Genomic DNA, 25,489 nt, shown 5'->3' with positions numbered 1-25,489 from the left:
GCACTCATCTTTCAACTTATCTGTAGGTTTGAAGGTTTTCTAAATAAATATACTACTATAGTCAAATATTGAGTACCTGTTAAGTACCAACTGTTTGAAAAGAAAATATATAAAACAATCCCTGACAACTCTGTAAAATGGGTATTATTATCCCCATTTACATATTCACTCATTCATTCACTCAAATATTTGAGAAATTTCTCTGAGGCAAACATTGTATCTGTGGCTGGGAAATAAAGCAGTGATGAGACAGACAAGACAGGTCTACATGAGATTTACATTCTAGTAAATAAAATAGGCTATGAAGAAATAAGCCACTCAAAGAAAAATATCAGAACAATGACTGATTAATAATAGAAATCAATAGCCTTTACATATATAAACAAAGCAATTGAAAATGTAAACTTATAGTTACCCTATTGACAATAGTAGTAACAACAAAGTTTTATAAAGATGTCCTCCATAAATCCTTTAATTGCAAAATGTATGTGAAAAATTCTTTAAAATACTACTGAAGAACATAAAAGGTAATTTTAATTAAAAAGAAATATCAAGTCCTGGGCTATGAAAAATCAACAAAGAAAGGTTAGTTTCTACCAACTTGATTCTAAAATACACACACAGCCAGGCATGATAGTGCAAACCTGTAATCCCAGTGACTCAGGAGCTGGAGGCAGAAGGATTCCAAGTTCAAAGCCATCCTCAGCACTTAGCAAGGCCCTAAAGAAACTCAGTGAGACCCTGTCTCAAAATTAAAAATAAAAGGGGCAGGGATGTGTGGTTCAGTGGGTTCAATCCTTGGTACCAAAAATTAAATAAATAAATAAATTACACATAGAAAAATTAATGAGCAAAAAGAATTTTTAAGAAAATTCTAGGGCTGGGGAGATAGCTCAGCTGGTAGAGTGCTTGCCTCGCAAGCACAAGGCCCTGAGTTCGATCCCCAGTACCGCAAAAAAAAAAAAAAAAAAAAAAAATTCTAATAAGAAAAGTATTAAATAATTCTATTGGTGCTAAAATATATTATAAAGTAATAATAATTTAAATAGGATAGTTGGGTACATGAATAAGCACATGATTCAATGGAACATATTAGAAAGCAATAAATCAGCCCACATACTTCCAAGGAACTTAATACATGAGGTAGGCAACATTCAAATTAGTTCAGAAATGATATAGGTGACCAGTAAATGTCATTGATAGAAAGTTAAGTTGAATCCTGTATCACATTTTTATGCCAAAATAAATTCCAAGGAAATATTTAAGCAAAAAAAATAATAATTAAAACCATTCATGTACTAGAGGAAAATATGGGAGATTTGTGTAATCTTGGAATGAAGACAGACTGATTCTGAATTATAAAAAAAAAATTCATATTTATAAAAGATAAGTTGATATATAAAATCCAAATTTCTCAAAGAAAAAAATTCTATCAGATACAAGTTAAGAAAAATTATAAACTAAAACAATATTTTCAAATGGCTAACATTAACACATAAAAACTTTTTTTCTTATATAAATTATTAAGAAAAATATCAATCACCCATTTTTTAAAAAAAAAAAGGATAAAGGCTAGGCACTGACATGCCACAGAAAAAGAAATATGCATTGCTCTTCAGCAGATGAAAAGATGCTTGATATCATTCTTAATAAGGGAAATGCAAATTAGCCATATGACAAACCATTTTTTACTTCTCTAATTAGCAAAGATCAACATAATTGAAAAAGTGTGTTGGTGAAGGTGGAAGAGAAAATGAAACTTTCATACGTTGCTTGTAGGAGTGTGATTCATTGATTTATTTATACACAAGCCTTGTTAATATCTCCATACTCTCAAAATGCGCAAAATTGCATCAGCAGAAAAAGAGTCATCGCAGAACTTTTTATAAAGCCAAAAAAAAAAAAAAAAAAAAGAAGAAGAAGAGAAGAAATGAACTAATTTCCATTGTAGGAGACCATCTAAATAAATTTCCAGATCCACAAAATAGAATTCCATCCAGTACATTAAAAAATGAGACAGTGAGGCCTGCTGGCACATCCATTGGTCCTGGCTGCATGGGAGTCTGTGGTAGGAAGATCATTAGAGCTTGTTCAATGTCAGCCTCAGCAACATAGTAGACCCTGTCTCAAAAACAAAAACAAAACAAAAAATGAGGCAATTAAAAATGAGGCACAGAAAGAGTCAAAATATATTGTTGATTGGAGGAGAGGGTGAGTTCAGAGCAGTGTGCCCACTATATTACAATTTGAATTAAATGTGAGTGCATGCACTTATATCCATACATGTTTACATGATTGTATCTGGAAAAGGACACAAAAAAGTCAATAATGTTTTTCACAGGAATGAAGCCTGGGTAGTCTGGGGGTCAGAGGATAGAGTAGAAACTCTTTTTTCACTGATGTATCTCTTTGTAACATGAAGTGTCTGAGGTTGTTGCCAGTGCAACATGGCACATTGTGTTTTATGGTAAGTTTTTTTAATACATAAAAAAAAAAAAACACTTAAAAATAATGAAAAAAGGGGGTTGGGGATGTGGCTCGGTTGCACAGGGCTTGCCTAGCACACATGAGACCCTGAGTTCCAACCCAAACACTGTAAAAAAAAGAAAAAGAAAAAATGATTAAAAGTATAGTATAGTAAATACATAAACCAGTAACCTAGTAATTGGTTATAATTATCAAGCATTATGTACCGTACATACTTGTACCACTATACTTTTATGACTGACAGTGCAGTAGCTTTGCTTACAGAAGCATCAAGACAAACACTGTACACAACTTGTCTTTAGGATGGCTGTGGTGTCACTAGGCAATATGAATGTGTCATTACAGGCTTATGGAACAACCGTTGTATATGGGTCCCTCGATGAGCAAAATGACATTATGCAGGACATGGCTGTTTTTATCACAGAAAAGTACCCCCCAAAAGTGACTTCTTTTGAACCATACTCACCAATCCTCTACTCCTTTTTGTCACTGTCCCTCTCAAACCTGTTCCCTCCTTCACAATGATTCAGGACTCTGGCCCAGAATTCAGTCATCTTTTCTACTCCTATATTCACATCAGGAAAAATTAATTAAGTATTAAACTGTAAAACACACTAATAATAACAAATATAAACTTATTAGAGAAAAATTTGGGAAACTATATGTATGATTCAAAGTACAGGATTCCAGATGGAAAACCATAATCTACAATTGGGAGGAAAAATAAGAGATTTGACTTGATTAGAAATTAAAATGGGTCGGGTAAAGTGGCGCACACCTGTAATCCCAGAGGCTCAGGAGACTGAGGCAGGAGGATCATGAGTTCAAAACCAGCCTCAGTAACTTAGCGAGGCTCTAAGCAACTCAGTGAGACCCTGTCTCTAAATAAAATACCAAAAAGGGCCTAGAATGTGGCTCAGTGGTTAACTGCCCCTGAGTTCAATCCTTAGTACCAAAACAAAACAAAAAACAAACAAACACAAAACTTAAAATGGGGTACTCAGAGGATATAAACTTCAATTAGATAGGAGGAATAAATTATAAATTCAAGACACCCTGTGTACAATATAGTGAATATAGTTAATAATGTATTATATTCTTAAAAATTACTAAGGTTTAAAGTGTTCTCACCACATGATAAATATGTGAGATAATACATGTGAATTAGCTCAATTCAGCCATTGCACAATGCATATAGTTTCAAAACAATATGCTGTTGAAGACATATGTGTCTTACAATTTATGAATACTCAGATTGTTGGGAAGGAAAGCTGCATAGATTGTTAGTAGCTGCATTCTCTTCTAACAAATTTTTGTTAGTGTCATGGAGAATTGAAAACAATAGGCTATTGAATGATGGTAATCTTGTCCTGATTGTTTAAATTCATTACACATAGGTTGATTCAATTTGAAAAAAAATGTATGTCGTACACAATAACATGTACAATTTTTGTTAACTTTTGTTAAATATATAATTTTTTAAAAACTTTAAATGCATAAATGGGAAGAAAAAGTCCTCTGCAATGTTTGAAAAAACAATTAATAGAAAGAAAATGTTTGCAACATATGTGACTGAAAACAGGTCATTATCACTAATATACAAAGAACACCTAAAGATGGATAAGAAAAGGAAAGAAAAACCTGACCAAACAAATGGTCAAAGGATATAAATACAGAGAAAGTATCAAAATTATTAACTTGAGAATATGCTTACAGCCAATAGTAGAGGAACACAAAATATAAAAAGGCATATCATTCCTCTTCTATCACAGGAATAATAATAATAATAATAATAATAATAATAATGCCAAAATATAAAACATTGAGATGATGTGGAGTCGATAAGGGAGAACCAGTATCATCCATTGCTAGTGGGAGGAAAATTACTTCAACCTTTTTGAAAAGTAATCTAGTAGTATCTTATAATTTCTAATTTGCCAGACACTTTTGCCCATGATTGACATTTTTAAGAATCTGTTGTAGGCACATAGTGTGGTATTTTACCAAATGTCCTACACTACCATTCCCAAAGCTTTTCCTTTCCAACATTTCCTTCCCTTCAAGATGCCTAATTGGGTTTCTTTTCTATTTTTGACTCCTTCAGTTTCTTATACAGTTTTCCTTTCTCTGAAACGACCCTGTAAAAACCCAACTCTTCATTATTTCTATCACCTGACCCATCTGTTACTATAACTAGTCTGGTACAAGCTGCTGCCAAAAATCATGCAATAGTACAGACTGAAATCACAAAAAATGTATACCCTCCTGCCTGACCTCAGCTCAGTGCTGCTTGTGTGATTATTCCAAAATTCTGCTATTAACTCCCAAACCTATCATTCCTAACACATGACCTTGTCTCATTTCACCAAGAAAGTGAAGTTTACCATGCAAAAACAGTCTACATTTTCTCCCCTATCACTTACAAACATATCAGAATCTGCACCCATACTTCCCCACCCAGGGGAGGGAAAGGGGGCTTCTTTCCACCCAAGATATTTCTTCCAGTTGTAGGCTGGGTCTCATGCTCCCCCACCGCCTCAAGGATCTTGGTCTATGAAATATTCTCTCTCTTGCATGCATTTTAAAACTCTCTTTCAACTGGATTTTCCACTTCAACTAATAAAAATATGTTTACTGCCTCCTATCCATATTCGAAATATAGTGACCCTACATATAACTATTTAGATATTATCTTTCCCCTTCTGTCAAAACCAAACCACATTTAAAAGAATCTTCTAAATGAACTGTTTCTAATTCCTTATCTCCTATTCATCAGTTGGCTTACTCAAATTGTACACCTGTCACCATCACACCAATAAAGAGTAATGAACCATGACATCCATATTGCCAAATTCGATGAATGCTTTTCTTTCATTATGCTACTTTACAGCTCTTTGACATTTATACTGATGAGTGCTCCTTCCACCTTGAACATCATGTCTTCCTGAGCTTTTATCACGTTGTGTTAATACTCTTTCTGTGTGCCAGAAGTTTTCTCCTCTCCCTTTTATGTCTTTTTCCACCTCAGTACTATTATGGAAATAATGACTATTATCATCATCAAAGATTTGCCAGGAGAGAGCACTACTACCAAGGGAATGATTTACCTTATAGATGCTGTAATGCGAAGAATCTGAAATACCTCCTCCTAAGTTAAAACTCTACTCTCCAAGGTTGGAGCCAGGAGTAAAATGCATCATAATTGTGAGGAACCTGTAGTTCACCTCACCTTTGCCTTGTGAGGACGCAAAGAAATAAGAACTTCAATTTATACACTGCTGGAGAGTTTAAATTAATGCACTATTTTAAAGTATCTAAAAAGCTTAAATTGCATATTCCCATGACCCAGCAAGTCTCCCTGATATATTCATATATATACAAAATAACTTATTAAAAGGATATTTGTAAAATAAAATTTTTTAAAGAATATTTATGTAAAATCTATAGGAAAGATCACAGAATGTAGAAACAATTTTGAAAAAGAAAAACAAAGTTGGAAGACTACACTACCTGATTTCAAGACTCTTAAAGTTACTGTGAGGAAGAAATAAAAGAACAGTTAATAGTTAATAAGTTAATAGAAGAAAAGAGAAATTTGAAATAGATCCACATGAATATGAGCAACTGATTTTCACCAAGGGAAGTCAATGTTGAAGTAGTTATTTCAATAAATGGTACTGGAACAATTGGACGGTTATAAAATAAAAGTAATAACTCCAATCCACACCTCATACCAGATACAAAAGTTCAATCAAAACTGATCACAGACCTAAATACAAAACCTAAAACTTCAAAATTTTTAGATTAAAACATAGAAGCAATCTTTGTGACTTCGGACTGGGCAAGGATTTTTTAGACAACAAACAAAAGCATAAACTATAATAGAAAAGATTGATTAGGAAGGAAAAAAAAAAGACAATTTGTTTTCCCCCAGAAACAAACTTTCACACACAGACCGCATCTGTGACCAAATGCTGGGGCTGGCAGTTTTCGGCAGGTTTCCCACAGACCACACAAGCAATCAATTCTGCAGTGGATTCTCAAGTAGGTTCTAGCTGGGTGTTCCCTAACTCAGTTCCATTCTGACACGAGGATAGCATCAGAACCCACAGGTTGAGGGCTCAGTCCCACAAGACTACCCCCAAAATCACATGCCAGTTGCAAACAAGCACAGGCTGTGTGTGGCCTGAGCTTCTGATCAGCCAGGTTCTCAAAACCCCTCCTCACATTCAATTAGTTTGCTTCACAGAACTCAGGGAAACCCTTGCTTACGTTCACTCTTTTGTATAAAGGATATTACAAAAGACACAAGAACTTCCAGATGGGAGAGACGCACAGGGCAAGGCATACAGGGAGGGGCATGAGGTTTCCATGCCCTCTTGGGATATACCATGCTCCAGGAACCCTACCTGTTCAGCTATCCAGATGTTCCCAGAACTCAGTCCTTTTGAGTTTTTATGGATGCTTCATTACACAGGCATGACTGATTCAATCATTGGCCATTGGTGATTAACTAAACCTTCAGCACCTCTCTCCTTCCTGGAGGTGGGGAGCTGGGGTTGAAAGTCCCAACCCTCTAATCATGCTTTGATCATTTTGGTGATCATCCTCCCAACCTTAAGCTATCTAGGAGTCCCCAGCCCCCAATAATTCATTAGCACAGGAAACACACTCATCACTCTGAAGATTCCAAGGCTTTTAGGAGTTATAAAGTGAGGAAAGAGGGTGGAAGGTCTAATATGTATTTCACAATAGACACTGATAAACTGGACTTCACCAAAATTTTAAAAACTTCAGTTCTTTGAAACACTGCTGAGATAATGAAAAGACAAGGCATAGACTGAGAAAAAAGTGTACATTTGCAAAGTACATATCTGATAAGAACTTAGAGAAAATATATAAAGAACTTTGAAAACTTCATAAATAGAAAACAAATGGACAAAATAGTTGAATAATTTATCAAAAACATATGGATGGCAAATAAGCACATGAAAAGATGCTCAACATCATTAGTTTTTAAGGAAATGGTAATGAAACCCACAGTGAAATATCACTACATACTTATACAATGGCTAAAATTAAAAAGACTGCCTATACTTCTGTGGTGTAGAGGAAATGGAATTCTTACACAATAAATTGGACTTTGGACTGTACAACCACTTTGGAAAAGAGTTTGGTATTTTCTTAATAAAATGCACATGTATGTATGTGTAACAATAAATCCCACCATTATATACAAATACAATGCACCACAAAAAATATGAGGGGAAAAGGAGGTTAGGACACAGACACACAAAAGGACCACATGAATAAAATGGGAGAAGTCTGGCTGACTCCAACCCAGTAAAAGAGGCCTCAGAAGAAATTGATGTAACAAACACCTTGACCTCAAATTTCTGTGAGAAAACGGACTTCTGTGGTTTCAGACACCCAGTCTGGTATCTGTTGTTATGGCAATCCAAGTAAACTAATACAATCTGAGATAGTGAGGTCTGAAGCAAGGTATAGAAAATAATGATTGTACAAAACCAGTATACAATTTTAAAAGAACTCTAACTTCATACTTTTTAGAAATATAGTAAAGTAAAAAATGCCAGCTCATTTTTTTTTCAAATGACAATTATCTCACTTTGGTGTTTGGGAATTTTTTCTTTCTCACTTCGTTATAAGGCAAGACAAGAAACGTCACAAATATTGATCCAAGTTAATTAAAAGTAGTATAATCAAGTGCATTCTCAGTAAAGCAACTAGTCTTGAGTGTTCATTGCACAGTTTCATTTTATGAGAAAGAAAAGAGAAGAGGACTTCAACAGAGGATAGTTTCCATTTCTCCCCTGAGCTACCAGCTGCAGCATGCTACCACTGCACCAGGCTGCCATCCTTTTCTTTCTTTCTTTTGCAGAGCTGGGAATCAAACCCAAAGCATTATGCATGCTAGGAAAGCACTCTGCCACTGAGCTATGCTGCCCCAGCTTCTGTCAGCCCCTATACTACCAGCCTTTCCTATCCTTCTGAAGATGCTTAGCAATGCCATAGTAAAGTCTGCCCTCTCCTTGGTTCCTCTGCAACACTCTGCTAACCATTAGGGGTAGCCATAAAAGACACAGACTTTCCTTAACTGAGCATGCAGTCCTAAACACGCAGTGGGCAAGAGTCAGACAGCACATTACCAGAGTGTGGATAATATGTGGAAATGTGAGTGATAAGTGTGTGGAAAGCAAAGTCCAGGCAGCATACAAGTGGAGCCCAAGAAAGGCAGCCTTGGAGAAACTGGCAGTTTGTTTTTGATGCCCACTGAAAGATGAATGTCTGAATCATGCAGCGGAGGACAAAGAATGTCCAGTGGAAATGGAAGGTGCAAAGGCCCTCTGTGAGAAGGAGCAAAACATAGTTGAGAAAATGAAGGAAAGCCAGTGTGACATGGGGTATGGACACAGTTGACTGTTGGGACATTTGCATTTAATGTCAAGATAATATTTGCATTAAAAACAAACTTAATAATATAAAAAATCACATTATACTCCACAAGTGTATACAATTATGATCAATCCATTTAAAATAATATTAATTTACAAAGAAAAAATAAAATAAAATGCATACCTATTTAATCCAGTTATTCCACCTCTTAGGTTATTTGCCAAAGAGAAAAGAAGGTCTGGGTCCATACAAAGACTTGTACCCAAATATTCACAACAGCTTTATTTTTAATAGACAAAACTAAAAACAACCTAAATTTTCATAAACAATTAGTTAATAAAATATGGTAAATCCATATAATGGAATATCAGCAATAAAAAACTAAAATATTGATAAACAGGACAAGGATGAATCATAAACTAATTAATAAAGCAAGTAAGAAAAAAATGAGTACATACTGAATGATTCACTATATACTATAAAACTTCAGAAGATGCAATCTCATCTATAGTGACAGACGTTAGATCCAGAATTTCCCAGGAAATGGGGAGAACTGGGAGACAGGAGGAGAGAAAGGAAAGAATTACAAAACATCACAAGGAACCTACAGTGGTTAATTGACACATTGACTATCTTGGTTGTGGAGATGATTTCATGGAAACATATATTTTAAAATTAATAAAAATTATATATAAAAGTATATATAATAAAATATTACACTTACTGTATGTCAAATGTACCTTAATAGAACTATTTTTTACAGGTGGGAGTGATTAAAAATGTCACTGTAATCCAGGTGAACCACACAGTGACCTGGACTAGAGTTAAAAGTGGAGATGGAGAGAAGTGGTGAAAATTAGAATGTATTCTCATGGTATACACAAGAAGATTTGCTGATATGGTGAAAAAAAAAAAAAAAAAAAAAAAACGAGAAAGAGCCAGGCACTGGCGCACTCTGGTCATATCCCAGCAACTCAGAGGCTGAGACAGGAGGATCACAAGTCTGAGATCAGCCTGGGCAACTCAGTGAGACCCTGTTTCCAAATCATTAAAAAAAAAAGGCTGGCTTGTAGTTCAGTGGTAGAGCCTCCCTGGGATAGAAAGAAAAAGGAAGGAACAAAGAAAAGAAGGGAGAGGGAAGGAGAGAGGGAGAGAAGAAAAGGAGAGAAAAAGAAAAAAAGGGAGTGAGTGAGGAAGAAAGGAAGAAAGAAGAGAATCAATCAGTAAACTCTCTGGTTTGTCTTCTAAATAACAGAGTAGACTGTAGGACCTTTACCTGGGGTGGAGGAAGAGTTGGGAGTAGGAATACATAGAGAATATCTCAAGTGGGCGAATAGCTCACCCGTAGAGCGCTTGCTGAGCGTGTGCATGGGCCCAAGTTCGAATCCCCAGCACCTCGGAAGAAAGCAAAAAGTGAGAATATTCTCCCCTATGTTGGTGGCAAATGTCAAATGGATACTACCCAGGAGACAAAAGGTTGAATTATGAGCACATACAGCAACATGGATGGATTTCAAAAACTTAGCACTAGTGAAAAAAGTAAACAGTGAGATATATTTAAAATCATTTAATTTAAAAAATCATTTAATTAAATACAAAAAAGATGAAGACGAAAACTACTTGTTTCATAAGGAAACAAGCATGCTTAAGGAATCTTTCTAACATCAAAGTATGCTCCTTTGCAGGAAAGGTGAATGGAAGTGGGCATACAGAAAGAAGCAGAAAGGTAAACAGAAACTGAGAGACACATATATGGACTAAGAAAGATTCTGACTTCACAAACTGAGGAGTTTAACTCTTATCGCTGTACCCAAAGTCCAAAAACATTTATTAAAGTACAGTAAAATGACAAAAAGTGAAAGAGACAAGAGCCTAGGTTCTTGCTATATTAAAAGGATTAGACAATCTTATTTCCACTTTCCCTACTTGGTTTATGGATATGAAATAGAAGTAGCCTCTATAAAGGTTTTTCCCTCTCTGGATTTTCTTCATTTCTACTTTATTACTGCTCTGTTACTACCTTAATAATGTTTTATTCCAAACATTGCATGTCCTAGATATATTTATTATATTATGTTCATCAAAGGAATCAGCTGTGGAATTTAAATTCTAATAGAAAATATTCAGTTGCTAGTTTTTACCAAACTTTAAAACACCAAGCAATGTAAAAGAGCTGAGTCAATAATCAACCTTAGCTCCTAAGTAATAAGTCTAAGGCTTAAATAAACAACTAGGAAATGAGCTGCTAATTCTATTGTAACATCCTTAATGAAGCCTAAGCAGCGATGAACAGGACTCAATGCTCACAGCAGCTGAGAAAAGCTTACAAGAAGTCTGAGCTCGCCTCACAAAGGAAGGCACATACATACTGCCTGCTCAGGTGAGAATCTAAAGGCTTAACAATGCCCCTTCCTTCATCTTAAAATAAATAAAAGTGTGTACCCTGTAGCAACTAAGCAATGGCCCAAATGGAATCACTGTCATTACACCCTTAACAAAGTTGGTGTCACTACCATCATATTCATAAATCAGGGCAACCCCTGCTCCAAAACCAAAGTTAAAAGGTTTAAGCAGATGGGAGTTTGTTTCTACTACTTCTTTCTTTAAGCATAATATCCAGAGTAATCTGACCCTTTGCCTTTTTAGAGTCAGCTACTGAATGCTCAAATGGGTAGTTAAGAGAGGATTAGGATATCCTGTTTTTCTTGCCTTTAATATTTCTAACTGATGGGCTAACAGAAACAGCTAGGATATTAAGTTTATATCTTTTGTTCATCCATGTATGTATTCATTCACTGAATGTAAGCACTATCTTAGGTGTTTGGGATGCATTGGTAGAAAAAATGCAGTCCATTTCTTTAAAAGAAAAAGTATGAAAGATTAAAGAAAGAAAAGAAAAACAAAATGACAACCTGGGATAACTAGTATCTCAGAATTTTGGCCTACTTCAATAATGTCTCTCTTTTTTTTTTTTTTTTTGCGGTGCTGGGGATCGAACCCAGGGCCCTGTGCTTATAAGGCAAGCACTTTACCAACTGAACTATCTCCCCAACCCTCAATAATGTCTCTTGTGTCTTTAAACAGCACCTTCTCTCCTTATCTATGTCCAAACTCCTCTATGGAGAAATAATATTAAGTTTTTCTCATTTTTGCTACATTGGTGCCTAAAATGATTTGGGAATCCAATCACATAAACTGCTTCTGTAAATCTTCATCTATGAAAATGCCTTATCAGATTAATGACTGTCATGAAATTAATACAAATCACACAACAGCTGCATAGAAAAGATATAGTCACACCTTGGTTTATTCAACCACATCTGTGCATGCAGGTCTTTATGTAAGTGTGAAGAACTGAGAAACACAAAGCTCCACCCTGTCCTCACCCACTTTCCACTGTGTATTTTCTCATGGTTGGCATTATTCTTTAGATTAAAACTTTATCTGCAAAGGATCAGTAGGACAAAAAATATATGCTCAGGGAGAAGTTAACATAGTAACCCATCAATACACATAAAACCCCTCTAGGACAGAAGCAATAATATGCATTTGCAGAGGTGTCTTCAGATCAGTTCATAATAACAAAACATAGAAAAGGCATTTTTTCTTTTGTTTTTATCTTTTTTTTATTTTTGATTGACATATTAATTGTACATGTTTATAGGGTAGAGAGTGATATTTCAATACATACATAAAATATATAATGCTCAATTCAGGCCAACACAGCCATCACCTCAAACATTTAGAAACATTCAAAGGTCTCTCTTCTGACTGTTTTGAAATCCACAATAAATTATTGTTAACTCTAGTCAACCTACTGTTCTATGGAACACTAGAAATTACTCCTCAATATAACAGTTAACCAAACTCTACCACCCTCTCCCTTTACAGCCTCTGATAACCACTATTGTGCTCTCCATAAATATGAGATCAACTCTTTATCACTTTCACACATGAGAACATAAGGTATTTGTCTTTCTGTGTCTGGTTTATTTCTCTTAACATAATGTCCTCCAGGCTCATCCATGTTACTACAAATGATAGAATTTCAATCCTTTGATGGCTGAATAATTTCCCACTATGTATGCATTCAACATTTTCTTTATCCATTCAGTCATTGATGGAAAAATAGGTATACCTTTGACAGAGATGGTAGGTGTGGGGATGAGGGAGCCAGCATGAGCTGACAGAGAACTACTAAAAGCAAACTTTTACCTATTTCATAAATTTGCCTAAATATGATCTTTAAGCATTGTTAACATAATATTTAAATTGTCTCAGAGAGAAACCAGCAGTACAATATCAATCTCTACAGGCCACGTTAGTCTTCTGCCTAATACCACTATCTTAGCAGGCTTGCATTCACTAAATATATACTCATGGCTGGCCCAATATCCCAAAGGCCAGTTCCCTCTTTTCAAAGATACACGACAGCTCTGAGATTCAGGATAGTGCAACCTTGCATCAATGTCTGACCTTCTTACAGATGAACTGCAAAGGAACTTCACAGCTGGAAGCTTGAAGACCGTCTTTGTTGATGGCACCACACATCTGCACCCAGCTATTAGAAAGAACCCTGTAAGAATTCAGAAAAGTCAATCACTTGTGGCGACATGCACAGTAAAGGAGTTGAAAAGCATGAAGGGATAGAAATTGAGCAAATTCTTTCTCCCTCAACTCTCAAAACAGCAGAATAAAAATTGTGCATTAGTCTCCCTTTAAAATAGCACCTTTTTTTCCTCCTTTCTCACTTTCTCCCCACTCTTCATTCCTTTTTTCTTTTCTTTTTTTTTTTTTTTTTTTTGGTCCCTATTTTCTTCTCCTTTCAGTCTTTCCTCTCCTCTGCACTGTTGCACTGTTATCCCTCATCTGTTTCTCAAGCTCTGAGCCACATCATTTTTTTCCTTTCCCTTCTCCTCTCCTCTTCCTCCTCCTCCTTATTCTACTTCACTCCTTTGAAGTCCTTTACCTTGACAAGTTTAAAGCTGATCCATCTTCCCACCTCCAGCCAGAATTATTCCTCAGACCAATCCAGTGAAAATCCTGACTGATGAAATCTTTAAGCAGGCTCTAAAGGGGAGATTGAAGATGATGAGGAAGGATGAGTAAGATTCAGCAAACTAGAAAGCCTCCGTTGTCACGGTCAATTATTATCCTCACACCTCCCTCATGACCATTGTTGAGGACTGAATGTTTTGGTCCACCTGCACCCAAATTCATATGTTTAGGCCCTAACTACCAATGGCAAGGCTTGGGAAGGTGGAACCTTTAGGAGGTAATTAGGTTTACATGAAGTGATGAGGGTAGATTTCAGTTCCTGAAAATAAGAGACCTGAGCTCTTGTCAGGAAGACAACAAGAATGTAGCCTTCTGTAAACTGGAAGTGGCGCTCATCAGGAACCAAATCTACAAGACCTTGATCTTGGGCTTCCCCAACCTCCAGAATTGTGAGAGATAAATGCCTGTTGTTCAAGCCACTCATGCCAGGGTATTTTATTTTACCAGTCCAAACTGACTACAACAAGCTCCCACCCTAAATAACTCATCCCTCTTTTAATTTCTAATTCTAGAGATCTATTGATTGCAAGGAGGAGCAGCTTCCTAGACTTGACCTTTATGTCTATATTACAGTCATGTGAGAGATAAGATAACCTTACATCTCTACCTTCCATTGCAACTTCCTCCTTGATTAGATAGAACACCTGATAGGTACTGAAAAGAAAGAAACCAAATATTGCTGCAGAAGGAGTCATTTTTCTCAGCACTGAATATATAACTTATGACTGATCCTTTAGTAATATACTTGTGTTTTCCCACCAAATTCATTTTCCAAGTCCTCATCAACCTTATATATGACAAGAAAAAAATACTCAAGGGAACAAAACTAAGGTAAATTTAAATTGGTTACACCACTTATATGTGTCATGCTACCCAAAGGAACAGAGATAAAGATGCTTTACTCTGTACGGTTTTACAATCAAATGAAGTTTATATCCTAAGGGAATTAACTATATACATGAAATAAAGGATAAATTCAAGAAGATTAATTTTGTTGTAAGACTTGCTGTTAGCATAATGAATGATTACACTTTAAATATTTTCAAATAATAACTTAATTACTTGAATATGAATTGAATTAGTTGATAATTTCTTTGGAAGTAAATAGTGCTTTTTATTCAGAAACCAAGAAAGCAATAAAATTCCAACTCTTTATAGTTATTAGGATACCACCAGACATTCCATTTTTATGTCATTTTTACTCTACCCCTGGAAAATGATTGCTGAAAATAAGAACTCATGGGCTATACTCTGAACCATCTCCCTTTGCCTAATTGGACTTTTTATCAGGAAGAATAAAGACTTTCCATTATAAAGTCAAGAAAGGCATAAAACCTCTTAGCACTACCAAAAAGGATGCTATAGGAAGTTCAACAAGCTTTTATGGTATTTCCCATGTCAGAAAAGCCTCTATTTTCTCTTCCTTATGTTTCGGTCCTAAAAATCTAAAATCCTCTCTATGTATACAGTCTTGCATAGTCTGGCCCCTGATAACTATTTACTCACTTACTAAATTCCAGCGACATGCACCTTCTTTCTGCTCCTTTAACATGCCTAATGCATTCTTGCTTCAGGGCCTTTGCATAGCTTTTCCCTCTGTCTGCAATAATTTCCCCCAAGGTTTTCTTATGGCTGTCATTCAGGTCTCAGTCTCAACTCAAATGTGACCTTCCCAAAGAGAGGAGGAATGGCAACTAATAAAGCACAGAAATGGATAAAGATTTGCTCAGATTTTTCAATTAGTGTCTGAAAAGCTAGGATTAAATGATGTCCACTTACAAACTCCATCCCAGCACTATGACATTTTCAGTACTCATACAATTCTGAGGTCCTCGAACAGTCCTTTTTACTACTTCTTACTGGTGAAGCTACATATTGAAAATTTTTACTATATCGCTTTCACTTGGAAACCTTCCTAGTTGGGAGAGGCCTTCAACCCAGCGTGCATTTACTTTCTATGTACTTAGCAAATTTGTGTGTGTGCATCTGTGTGGCCAAAAAAACCAGCATAAAAGTATAAGTAAAGGTGTTAACCCAGAAATATTATCCCCCAGAGTGTGTGAACTAGAGCATTTAGAAGCTGTATCACTTTAGAGTTTGTAATATTCGTTATTTTAGAAAGAAAACTTGCAAAAAGAAGTAACAAGCAAGGTAAAGACAGGACTCAAGAAAATGAAATAGGATTCATTTTTTCTTTTCTTTCATTTTTTTGTAGGTTACCTTACACACACACACACACACACACACACACACACACACATTTTTGTAGGTAATATTTTAAATTGAAATTAAAACTATTAAGGCACAAAACATACTCCTCAAACTGATAAAATTAACATGGTTTATGTAATGTATCTACATTATTCAATTATTGATAATAACTAATAACAAACCAAAACTATTAAATTAGTCATTTTTTATTAACCAACTTAACTTTAGGGAATATAATATAAAATAATATAAATGACCCCAATAAAAATAATTCATATAAATATGCTCATAGGTCATAATAATTGGGTGTAACAGAATTTTGTCTAATGTGAAAATATTTGAGCAAAGTGGAATAACACAGAATTCTTAAAAATAACTTTTTAAATAAAGTACTTCACAATTTTTTAAAATTGCCTGAAATAATTAAGTGCTAGGAAAAAACAGGAATGAGATAATGTCATGTATAGTTATTTAGAACAAATTTTTAAAAGAAGAGATAATGTTATGTGATAAAAAACAACATAAAATGCAGGATGTCCAACAACTGTAGAAACACATAATACATATTTTTAAACAGTCTTATATTGTCCAACATCATTAATACATTTTCTTCAGAACTTTTTTTGGTAAACTATTTGAGGCAATGATGTAATTGACTTGAAAAAAGTACAATACAGAGTACTCATAAAATATAAAAATGATTGGATCTATTGCTTTAACTTTAGAGGTATTGCATGGATGTCTGAGGATTGAATAAGAACACATTGAACATATTACTTAAAGGTGTAAACAGCATTTTCTTTATAGGCATTTAACCTTCATTCTCTAGCAGTATTCACCAATGGAATGCCAGTGAAAAACTCTGTCTTAACTGGTCCAGATATACCACTTTAAAAAAAAAAAAATGCCGTGTTGGTAACTGTTGAGACTCAAGCATAATACTAGAACATCACCATTTCCTAAAATAGTATATAAACCTTGCCTTGAGATCAAAAGAATAACAATGCTAGGACAAGAGACTCTGAAAATTAGATATGTAAATTTGGTTCTGCAGAATCTGACAAAAGTTGGAGAGAGAAAAAGAAGCCAGAGAATCAAGCAAGAATACACAGGAATGTCAAAAGTAAAACTTATCTGTGGTTATTAAATCTAACAGAGATATCTACCCTTTATAATACTGACTTGAAACAAAGGGCCTTAAGAAAAAATAGTCTCATTTTGAAAATGCAGCCAATTTAACTCCGTTCAGTTTACTCAACAGTAGAAACAGGGTGCAGGGAATGTAAAGAAAGGAAGGAAGGACAAAATCCCTCTAGTGTTCCTTCCCGCCTCTGAATACCTCAGAGAAACAGAAGTATCCCCAACTCCCAGATATTCTGTACCCTATTTTTTCCCTCCTCATCTCTCACTGTCACACTGCATAATTTAAGTAGCTGTTCTATTACAATTTGCTGTGGCAATGTGTTCCATTATGACTCAGTACTCCTATTTATTGGTATTTGCAATGTTGGGCAAATGTTTCAACCTCTTGCTCACTTCTGCTATTGACAGCAGTCAGTGCTGGTCCTCAGATGCAGCTATATCAGAATGAGAGTAGGAGTTCTGCAACCAAGTCCAGAAAGCCAGGCAATTACCAGAAGCCATAAAACTAAGATTTTACATCTAATGAATGGAGCCAAATGCATTCTACCTTAGCTCAGAAAAGGCATAAAGGAAACATCAATCACAGAAGTAGAATTATTTGAAGTTTAAATTTCTATCAAGAATTTCAAATCAATGAGTATTCCTTTGACAGAAAATAAGAATCAAAATACTTTAATCTTTTCTTAAAATAGGAAGTTACGAAAATTAGGGTCTGTATGTTCTACTTAACTGCTTTAGAGTAATTACCTCTCTGGATATCTCCAAGGGATGTTAGTACAGTTTAATTCATAATAAACTGTTCTCTGTGACATGATTCTACCCCCCCCCCCCAAAAAAAAGAAGAAAAGAAAACAGCAATATCAGAACATAAAAGTCAGCATGAAAACCAAAAAATCAAAGTAGGATTTCTAAATCCTAAAAATCAAGCTGGAATTTCTGATTTTCTTCATATGTATTAGTTATGACTGAATTTGATTGATTTTTGTGCCTGGAATGTGAATTCCTTGTATTGCCTTGAGATGCCATAGGACTAAGATGCTCTATGGACACAAAGGATTTGAGATGCCTACAGGAAATGGAACCCCAACAACTGAGTTCTGCAAAAACTTTCATGATCATACATGCACACACACACATGTGCACACACAGACACACACAGACACACACACAGAGTTTCCTTTCTTCCATCCAACTTTCTGGACATTGTTTCCCAGTCTGGAACTTACTGAATTTCAATGAATGAAAAAAACATTTAAAAAGAAGACATTTAAGCCCCTGCCATGGCCTGTGGCCTTTTTGTGCCTGTGATCTCTCTTCTTCTACCCCTTCCCAAATTCACTGGCTTTTGTATAGGAACCTGCTACCTTCTTATTTTTAAATCTTAAGTTTCTTTTCTTTTTCTTTTTTTTTTTTTTTTTTTTTTTTGGTACCAGGGATTGAACATAGTTGTGCTTAACCACTGAGCCCCACATCCCCATCCCTTTTTTATTTTTATTTTTTAATAACTCTTTTTTTTTTTTTCTTTTTCTTTTTGCAGTGCTGGAGATTGAACCCAGGGCCTTATGCTTGTGAGGCAAGCACTCTACCAACTGAGCTGTATCCCCAGCCACCCTGTTTATTTTTTTTGAGACACAGTCTTGCTAAGTTACTTAGGGCCTCACTAAGTTGCTGAGGCTGGCCTTGAGCTCTGCCATCCTCCTGCCTCAACCTCCCTAGCTGCCGCTAGGGCATGCCTGACTCTTTTCCTTTTCTTTTCTTGTTTTTTTGTTTTGTTTTGTTTTGTTTTGATTTTTGTTATTTGTTTGTTTTGTTTTGTTTTGTTGGGTTTTTTTTTGGGGGGGGGGTTGGTTGTTGTTGTTTTCCTTTTTCTTTTTGAAACAGAGTCTCATTGTGTTACTCAGGCTGGACTCAACTCCTAGACCTACCTCAACCCCGAGAGACTCCCCTCAATCACAGAGACTACAGATCCGGATGCTTCTTTTATTTAGACCTGGATTTCAGTTCTATTTCATCACTGTACTATTTCTAACCCTGTCACCTCCAACACTCACACACATACACACACATCCCTATGCAAGCATCTGGTGGCTGTACCTGAGGGTAATTAGGTCAGATAGTGTAAGGTTAAGGAGTTGGGAAGGAGAGGGGGGAAAGGCAAGGAGCCTGAGAAAAGAAAGGAGGGGAGGGAAAGGGAAGAATACAACCTTCCCCAAAATCACAGTTTCCTTTTGTTGCTCAAAGAAGATACCTGGCACATTTGAACAGCATTAATTAAAAAATAAAAACTGCATTTTATAAATGTTTGTATTTACCATTTCCTGGTTGTCCATTATCATCAGGAGATCTGAGTGTTTGGCTAAGCAGAAGTGCAGACTAGAATTCCAGTCCCTTTTCTTCATTGAAAAATAATAACAATGGTTACCATGTCTCATCCAGAGATCTGGGCAGCTAGGACAGCTGGCGCAAGTGAAGTAGTTGGACCCTAGAGAGAAAGACCTGGTTCACCATCTTCATAGACAAATAGTCTTAGAAATGAAAAGGAGACAAAAGGAAATATGGCATTCTCAGTGTCTTCCTTGGCCTACCATCTTTCAGATTGAGGTTGTAGAGAAATGTACAATGGGTAGCCTCAAACACAATGCCTCACACTGCTAGCATACACTCCACCAGACAAGGATGTGACTGTGAAGGAGCAGAGAAGGAAAACATAGTACATATGCCTGAGGACTGTGGAGAGCACATTACTCACACTAGAGACCTCTATGCACATGATAATACATACCAGATAAAATAATTGTGCATTGCATGAAATATATCTGTTTACTATTTACATATTTCCCAGATAAAATAACTGAAAGAGAGAAAGAAGACAGAAGAAAAGAAAGAAAAAGAAATTTTAACAGAGAAACATATCAAATGCTAAAGTGAAAAGTATAGAATTCTCCTGAGGTCTTTAAAATGGTTAGATTATATTTCTTAAAAATAGAGGGAGAGGACTGGGGTTGTGGCTCAGTGATAGAGCGCTCATCTAGCACGCACGAGGTACTGGGTTCAAACCTCAGCACTACATAAAAATAAAATAAGGGTATCATGTCCACCTACAACTAAAAATATACAAAAAAATAAAAGGGAGAATGATACTTGCCAAATCATGTTGTTATATTGTGTGCATGTATGAATAGGTAGCAAGCCCTCATTATGTACAACCTATAATGCACCAATTTAAAAATGTGAAAAAATATGAGAAGTGAATAAGCTTTCAAGATAATTCCAGACAAGATTCCACAATTTTATTGATTTCTACTTCATGAACATATTTGCCAAAAACTCATCATAACCACAAGTCTACAATGAGCAAGTATGCACCATTATACCACGTAAGCATATATAGATATATAATGCAGAATAGAGGATGTGGCTCAGTGGTAGAGTGCTTGCAAGGCTCTGGATTTGATACCCTAGCAGAATAATAATAATAGAATAACTCTATATCTACTCTAGATTTAGGAGTTTAATAGTGGAGAATGTAGCCCTTGTCCTATAAAGATTAGGTAACTCTCCATGGGAAGGTCTGACATGGCACCAATACAGGGATCAGCATGTGGAGCTATTAAATTGGCACCTTTTAGATCTGTGCTTTTTCCGTTCAACCATGATCCACCTTGTATCAAAAATCTTTATTTGTTTTGTTGAAGTAGGACTTGAGTGTGAGGTAGAGGTCCTGAAGCTGAAACATTAGAATCCTAATGAATCATTTCTGTGTAATCTGTCGCTAATTATCCCCCATGACATAAAACCTAAGTTAGGACCCGAATTGTGAAAAAATAAACTTAGTCCCCTGAATCATCAGATTTAAGGACCTTAAGGAACTAAATCTTGGAAACCTAGTTTTAGAAAATACGAAAGCAACCAAATGCTTATGTGAATGGTTAAACACCATAATATTACAATTTAATATTGTAATATTACAATTTAATTATTATAAATATTATAATTTAATTATGATAAATGTGGTACTAAGTGGGAAATTGTTAGGACACAACATAGGAAACTAAAAAACCATATACAAAATTATAAGTATTCGATGGTCAGAAGTATTCCAAGGCTTGTTTGGGGGGAATGAAGGGTTGGGTTTTAAAATTAAAAGGACTTGTTTACAATACTGCTAAGAAATAAACCACTCATATAAATACATATAGTCAAAATGAGGAGACTACACTATAGTCAAAAATGAGGAGGCTACACCCGAGACGTATTTGTATACAGTTGCTAATTTATTTTACTTGAATTATTTTTCATTTTCAAATGTTATGTTACACTGTTTAAATGTAAAATGGATACAATGAAAGATTAATTTTACTTATATTAGCACTTACCTGGCACAGAATCCATTGGTATAGCAGCAAACTTGTAAGAATTGCATTCAGAAGCCCCAGAGCTATGGCCACAAGGCAAGCAAGAGAAGGCCTGGAAGGAGCTATAAAAACAAGAATTCAATGCAAAATCCTCAGAAGAAAGGTCAGGAAAGTGTATCTGGGATCTTGAAGCCATTGGGTCTAGTGGGAAACTAAGACCAGGCCATGAAGATTTCTTTTCTGAATAGCCAAACTCAGAAAGTTCAAGGGTCATATGTTTCTCTCATATGTGGAAGCTAAAAAGGAAAATAGAAAAGAAGGGTGGGGTTGGGGGGAATGTATTGAAATTATATTGCTTTATTTTGTGCATGTACAAATACAGAACAACGAAACGGACCATTATGAGCAACTATAATGTACCGGTTTAAAAAAAAAAGAAAAAAGAGATTTCTTTCCTGAATCTCTCAGAAACTTGCTTTAAGTCTAAAGTGCCGCCAACACCTGTATCAACAAAGATACTTATTTAGAAGTTAAAGAAACTTTTTTCCTTTGAAATTGTGACTTACATGTTCTTATACTTTGGTAGTGAGAACACAGATTGGTACAACCGCTTCAGAGGTTGGAGGAAATTTGGCAATATTTACCAAAATTACAAGGTATTTACCCTTTGGCCCAGCAATTTCTCTTTAAGAATTTTTCTATACGTACTTAAACATGTGCAAAATGTCATATTTATAAGCTATTCATGGCAGCTATCTTTGTGGGAGGAAAAAAATTTAATACAACCTAAGTGCCAATCATAAAAGACCAAATACATTTTGATATAGCCCTAAAGTATACATGCAGCTTCTAACAAAGGACTATGTGAGGTGTTTTGTTTGTTGCTTATATGGAGTGATTTCTAATATGTATAGTTATGGGACAAGAAAACAATTCTAAGCCAGGAGATGTGCCACATGCTTATAATCCCACTACTCTGGAGACTGAGACAGAGGATCACAAATTGAAATCAACCTGCCCAACATAGTGAAACCCTGTCTGAAAAAAAAAGGAAAGAAAGGAAACATTCTCTTGACGGGGATATAGCTCAGTTGGTAGAGTGCTTGCCTCCCAGTCATAAGGCCTGGGTTCAATCCCCAGCACCACAAAATAAAAGAAGAAAGAAACATTCCCCAAATAGACTGTACTAGATCTGTGCTAGAACCTGATATGTTGTTTGCCTTGGAGAGGACAAATGGGGAGGGACAGAGATAGGACGAAACTTTTTACTTTTTTTTTTTTTTTTTTTTTTGGTATCTTTTGAATTTTGACCATGTGAATGTATTATCTATTTAAAGTTAAAATAAATAAAATGTAAACAAAAATAAGTAACTTACATCTCAGAAGTAAATGAAAAAATTCCTTTTGCTTTGTAAACTCCCCTTATTGGAAACACAGTGAGTTTAGGTTGACCAAATACTTAAAGATGAAAACATTACTTCATATTAACTATGCTGCATACAACATATCTAAGAATAATATCTTTTAGTTTGAAAAGTGAAGTATTTTTCCCAAAACTTTTATTTCAAAATCATAGGTGTCTCATACCCTGATAGTGTAGAATTATTCATAAAGGGTGAAATTATTTAAAGTTACGACATTCAACTTCTAATTTTGACTCCTTTTTTGGTAATCTCTAATTAGGAATTTAATTTTGCCCACTTTGACCTCATTTTTCTGTTTAGATTTAGATAAATTATTCTGTATATATGTGTATCTATGAAGTGTTCTGAATTTCGTAAAAGAAATTCACAGAGAGAGATGCCTTAAGAAAGAGAGAATTCCACATAGCAAATATTTTGACTGATGAATCCAGAAACACTAGATTTCTAGTGACATAAAAAAATACATTTGTACCATACAAGAACATTTAATGAAATAAACATTCATTTTAGATGTTATGCTAAATGATAAAATTTCATTAAAACATAATTATATTTGTACACCATCCAATTTAAGAAAGTAGATTTCTTAATTTATTTTAAATATACATTATATATTAGTTTCAACTATTAAGTTCCCATTTATCCCGTTATGTGACTTTGAACTTTTACTTCAAATGTATATTAATATTTCTATTTCTTAGAAATTAGCAAAGATATAATCCAAAAGAAGGGAAAGAAAATACAAATAAAAATGTGCTGATAATTATAATTATAGAAATAAATCTAACTGCCCAAGTATATGGAAATGATTTAGCAAATTATGACAATGTTTTTGACAGGCAACAGTAAAAATCATTATCAATAAGACTATGGAGCAATAAGAAAGCTTATGGAGCTACCTAAAGAATACACTCTTCTGGAAGTTATCTGCTTAAGAATAAATCAGTATTAATTTTGGCATTTACCCTCTTATCTGTCTGTCTCAGATAGTATTCTCTCAGGGTTCTACAGTTTTTTCTGCCTTCAAACCCCAACAAAATCACGGGACTACTTATCGGTAGTGTTCTTTCCTTATCTTCCATCACCACCATTTTGGTACAACACTAGAATGAGGAAGAAAAAACTCTACAAATGTGAATTTGTTTCTTTTTTGACAAAATCTTGCCATTACCAATTAGTAAAATTATTGGTATCTTCCTCATTTCATAGAAAAACAAGGTGTCTAGAATTTAATAGCTGGTCCAAGTTTACTCCAAACATGATTAAAGAGAGAAACTTCTCCCAACACAGTTCTTGCTTTAATTCAGAAGCAATAAAAAAAAAAAATAATAATGCATTGTCCTAGCTTGGCATTAGATGTGATAACAGAAGTGAATGACTAGAAAAGAATTTACCTGAGACCTAATATCATATTTCATACCATATTCCAAATTTCCATACTCCAATTCATAATTTCAGACTGAACCCAAAGTATTTCTTCAGGTTATCTTTAATTTTTCTGCACCCTCTACTCCAAAATTATTCTACTACTTCTTATTCATCCATGGCCTAGAGTCAGTATGCACAGCTTTCCAAGCTAACTTGGTTAACTCACCTTTTTGCTGGGGTCTGTAGTCATTCTGGACTTGGGTTGTGGTAGGTAATTCTAACACGGAATAAATAGCACTGTCAGTCATCTCCACCTAATATCTTTCACATTCACTTAAGAGAGTTCAATGATAGAAGTATGAGAAGATTTGTATCAGTAAGGAAATAGCCTAGTCACTAAACTGGTAGCAGAAAACTTGACAAAAGCAGAAGTAATTTTTCAGGAAATGATTCAAATTCTGGGGCTTCCTATAGAAATTAACATTCTACATTGCTAAAAATTTTTTTTACTCAACCACACACTCTAGATGCTCATTATATCCATATTAAATTATTCTCATCTTACCTAACTCTAATGAGCAAGTAAAATGGTTCTCATATCCAGCAATTTTATTATGGATCCTAAAATAAAAATGAGTGTGGTTCTAGCATTTATCTCAGATTGTTTTCTCTACTGTTTTCTTCTGAGAAAATAGATATGTGCCAATAGGATTGATTGTGGGTAGTGATACATGACAGAGAAATGAACTGTTGGCTGAATGTGCCTATATCACAGGAGAAAAGGATTATTGCCCAGTTATGTTTTGTGAATAGGACATAGTCCTGTCTTCCCAAAACATTCTTCAGGTGTGCTCTAACCTTTATTCTTCACATTGTCAGAAATTCCATTAATTTTGTTTCCCTCTTGTCTTATTTTATCAGAAATGACCAATATAAAAGAGCAAATTAAAAAAATGCATATTGAAGTGTTAGTAATCTATTTCTAGTAGTGGAAGGTTACTAAAAGTTAAAGTAAGAAAAACAGAA

General features: G+C 35.0%; 1 protein-coding gene across 2 annotated transcripts; it reads right to left on the bottom strand.

The window, feature by feature from the left end:
- Positions 1–1,975: 1,975 nt before the first annotated feature.
- Positions 1,976–24,902, bottom strand: Klrg1 (killer cell lectin like receptor G1). Of its 2 annotated transcripts, XM_047550486.1 has the most exons (7): positions 24,690–24,902; positions 21,693–21,793; positions 19,629–19,799; positions 13,874–13,974; positions 13,381–13,480; positions 2,954–3,052; positions 1,976–2,121 (listed from the first exon to the last, which is right to left on the bottom strand). In XM_047550486.1, the coding sequence occupies exons 1-6, from the start codon at positions 24,769–24,771 to the stop codon at positions 3,047–3,049; spliced, it is 561 nt and encodes a 186-aa protein (XP_047406442.1). In that variant the 5' UTR covers positions 24,772–24,902; the 3' UTR covers positions 1,976–2,121; positions 2,954–3,046. The 2 variants fall into 2 exon arrangements, with proteins under 2 accessions (XP_047406442.1, XP_047406441.1); XM_047550485.1 differs by lacking the exons at positions 1,976–2,121; positions 2,954–3,052 and having other exon boundaries at positions 12,547–13,480.
- Positions 24,903–25,489: the final 587 nt, after the last annotated feature.

Source organism: Sciurus carolinensis, chromosome 4 (genome assembly GCF_902686445.1).
Source record: "Sciurus carolinensis chromosome 4, mSciCar1.2, whole genome shotgun sequence".
In the NCBI taxonomy this organism is placed as follows: domain Eukaryota; kingdom Metazoa; phylum Chordata; class Mammalia; order Rodentia; family Sciuridae; genus Sciurus; species Sciurus carolinensis.
The sequence above is the reverse complement of the archived record's forward strand: the minus strand, read 5'-3'. Positions and strand labels throughout refer to the sequence as shown.

Coding starts and splice junctions, on each gene's coding strand:
- Klrg1 (XM_047550485.1), bottom strand. CDS start 24,771: ATGACTGACAGTGCTATTTATTCCGTGTTAGAATTACCTACCACAACC. Junction 21,794..24,689: donor CTACAGACCCCAGCAAAAAG/GTGAGTTAACCA, acceptor TTGTTTTTATAG/CTCCTTCCAGGCCTTCTCTT. Junction 19,800..21,692: donor ACCAATGGATTCTGTGCCAG/GTAAGTGCTAAT, acceptor TCTTTCTCTCTA/GGGTCCAACTACTTCACTTG.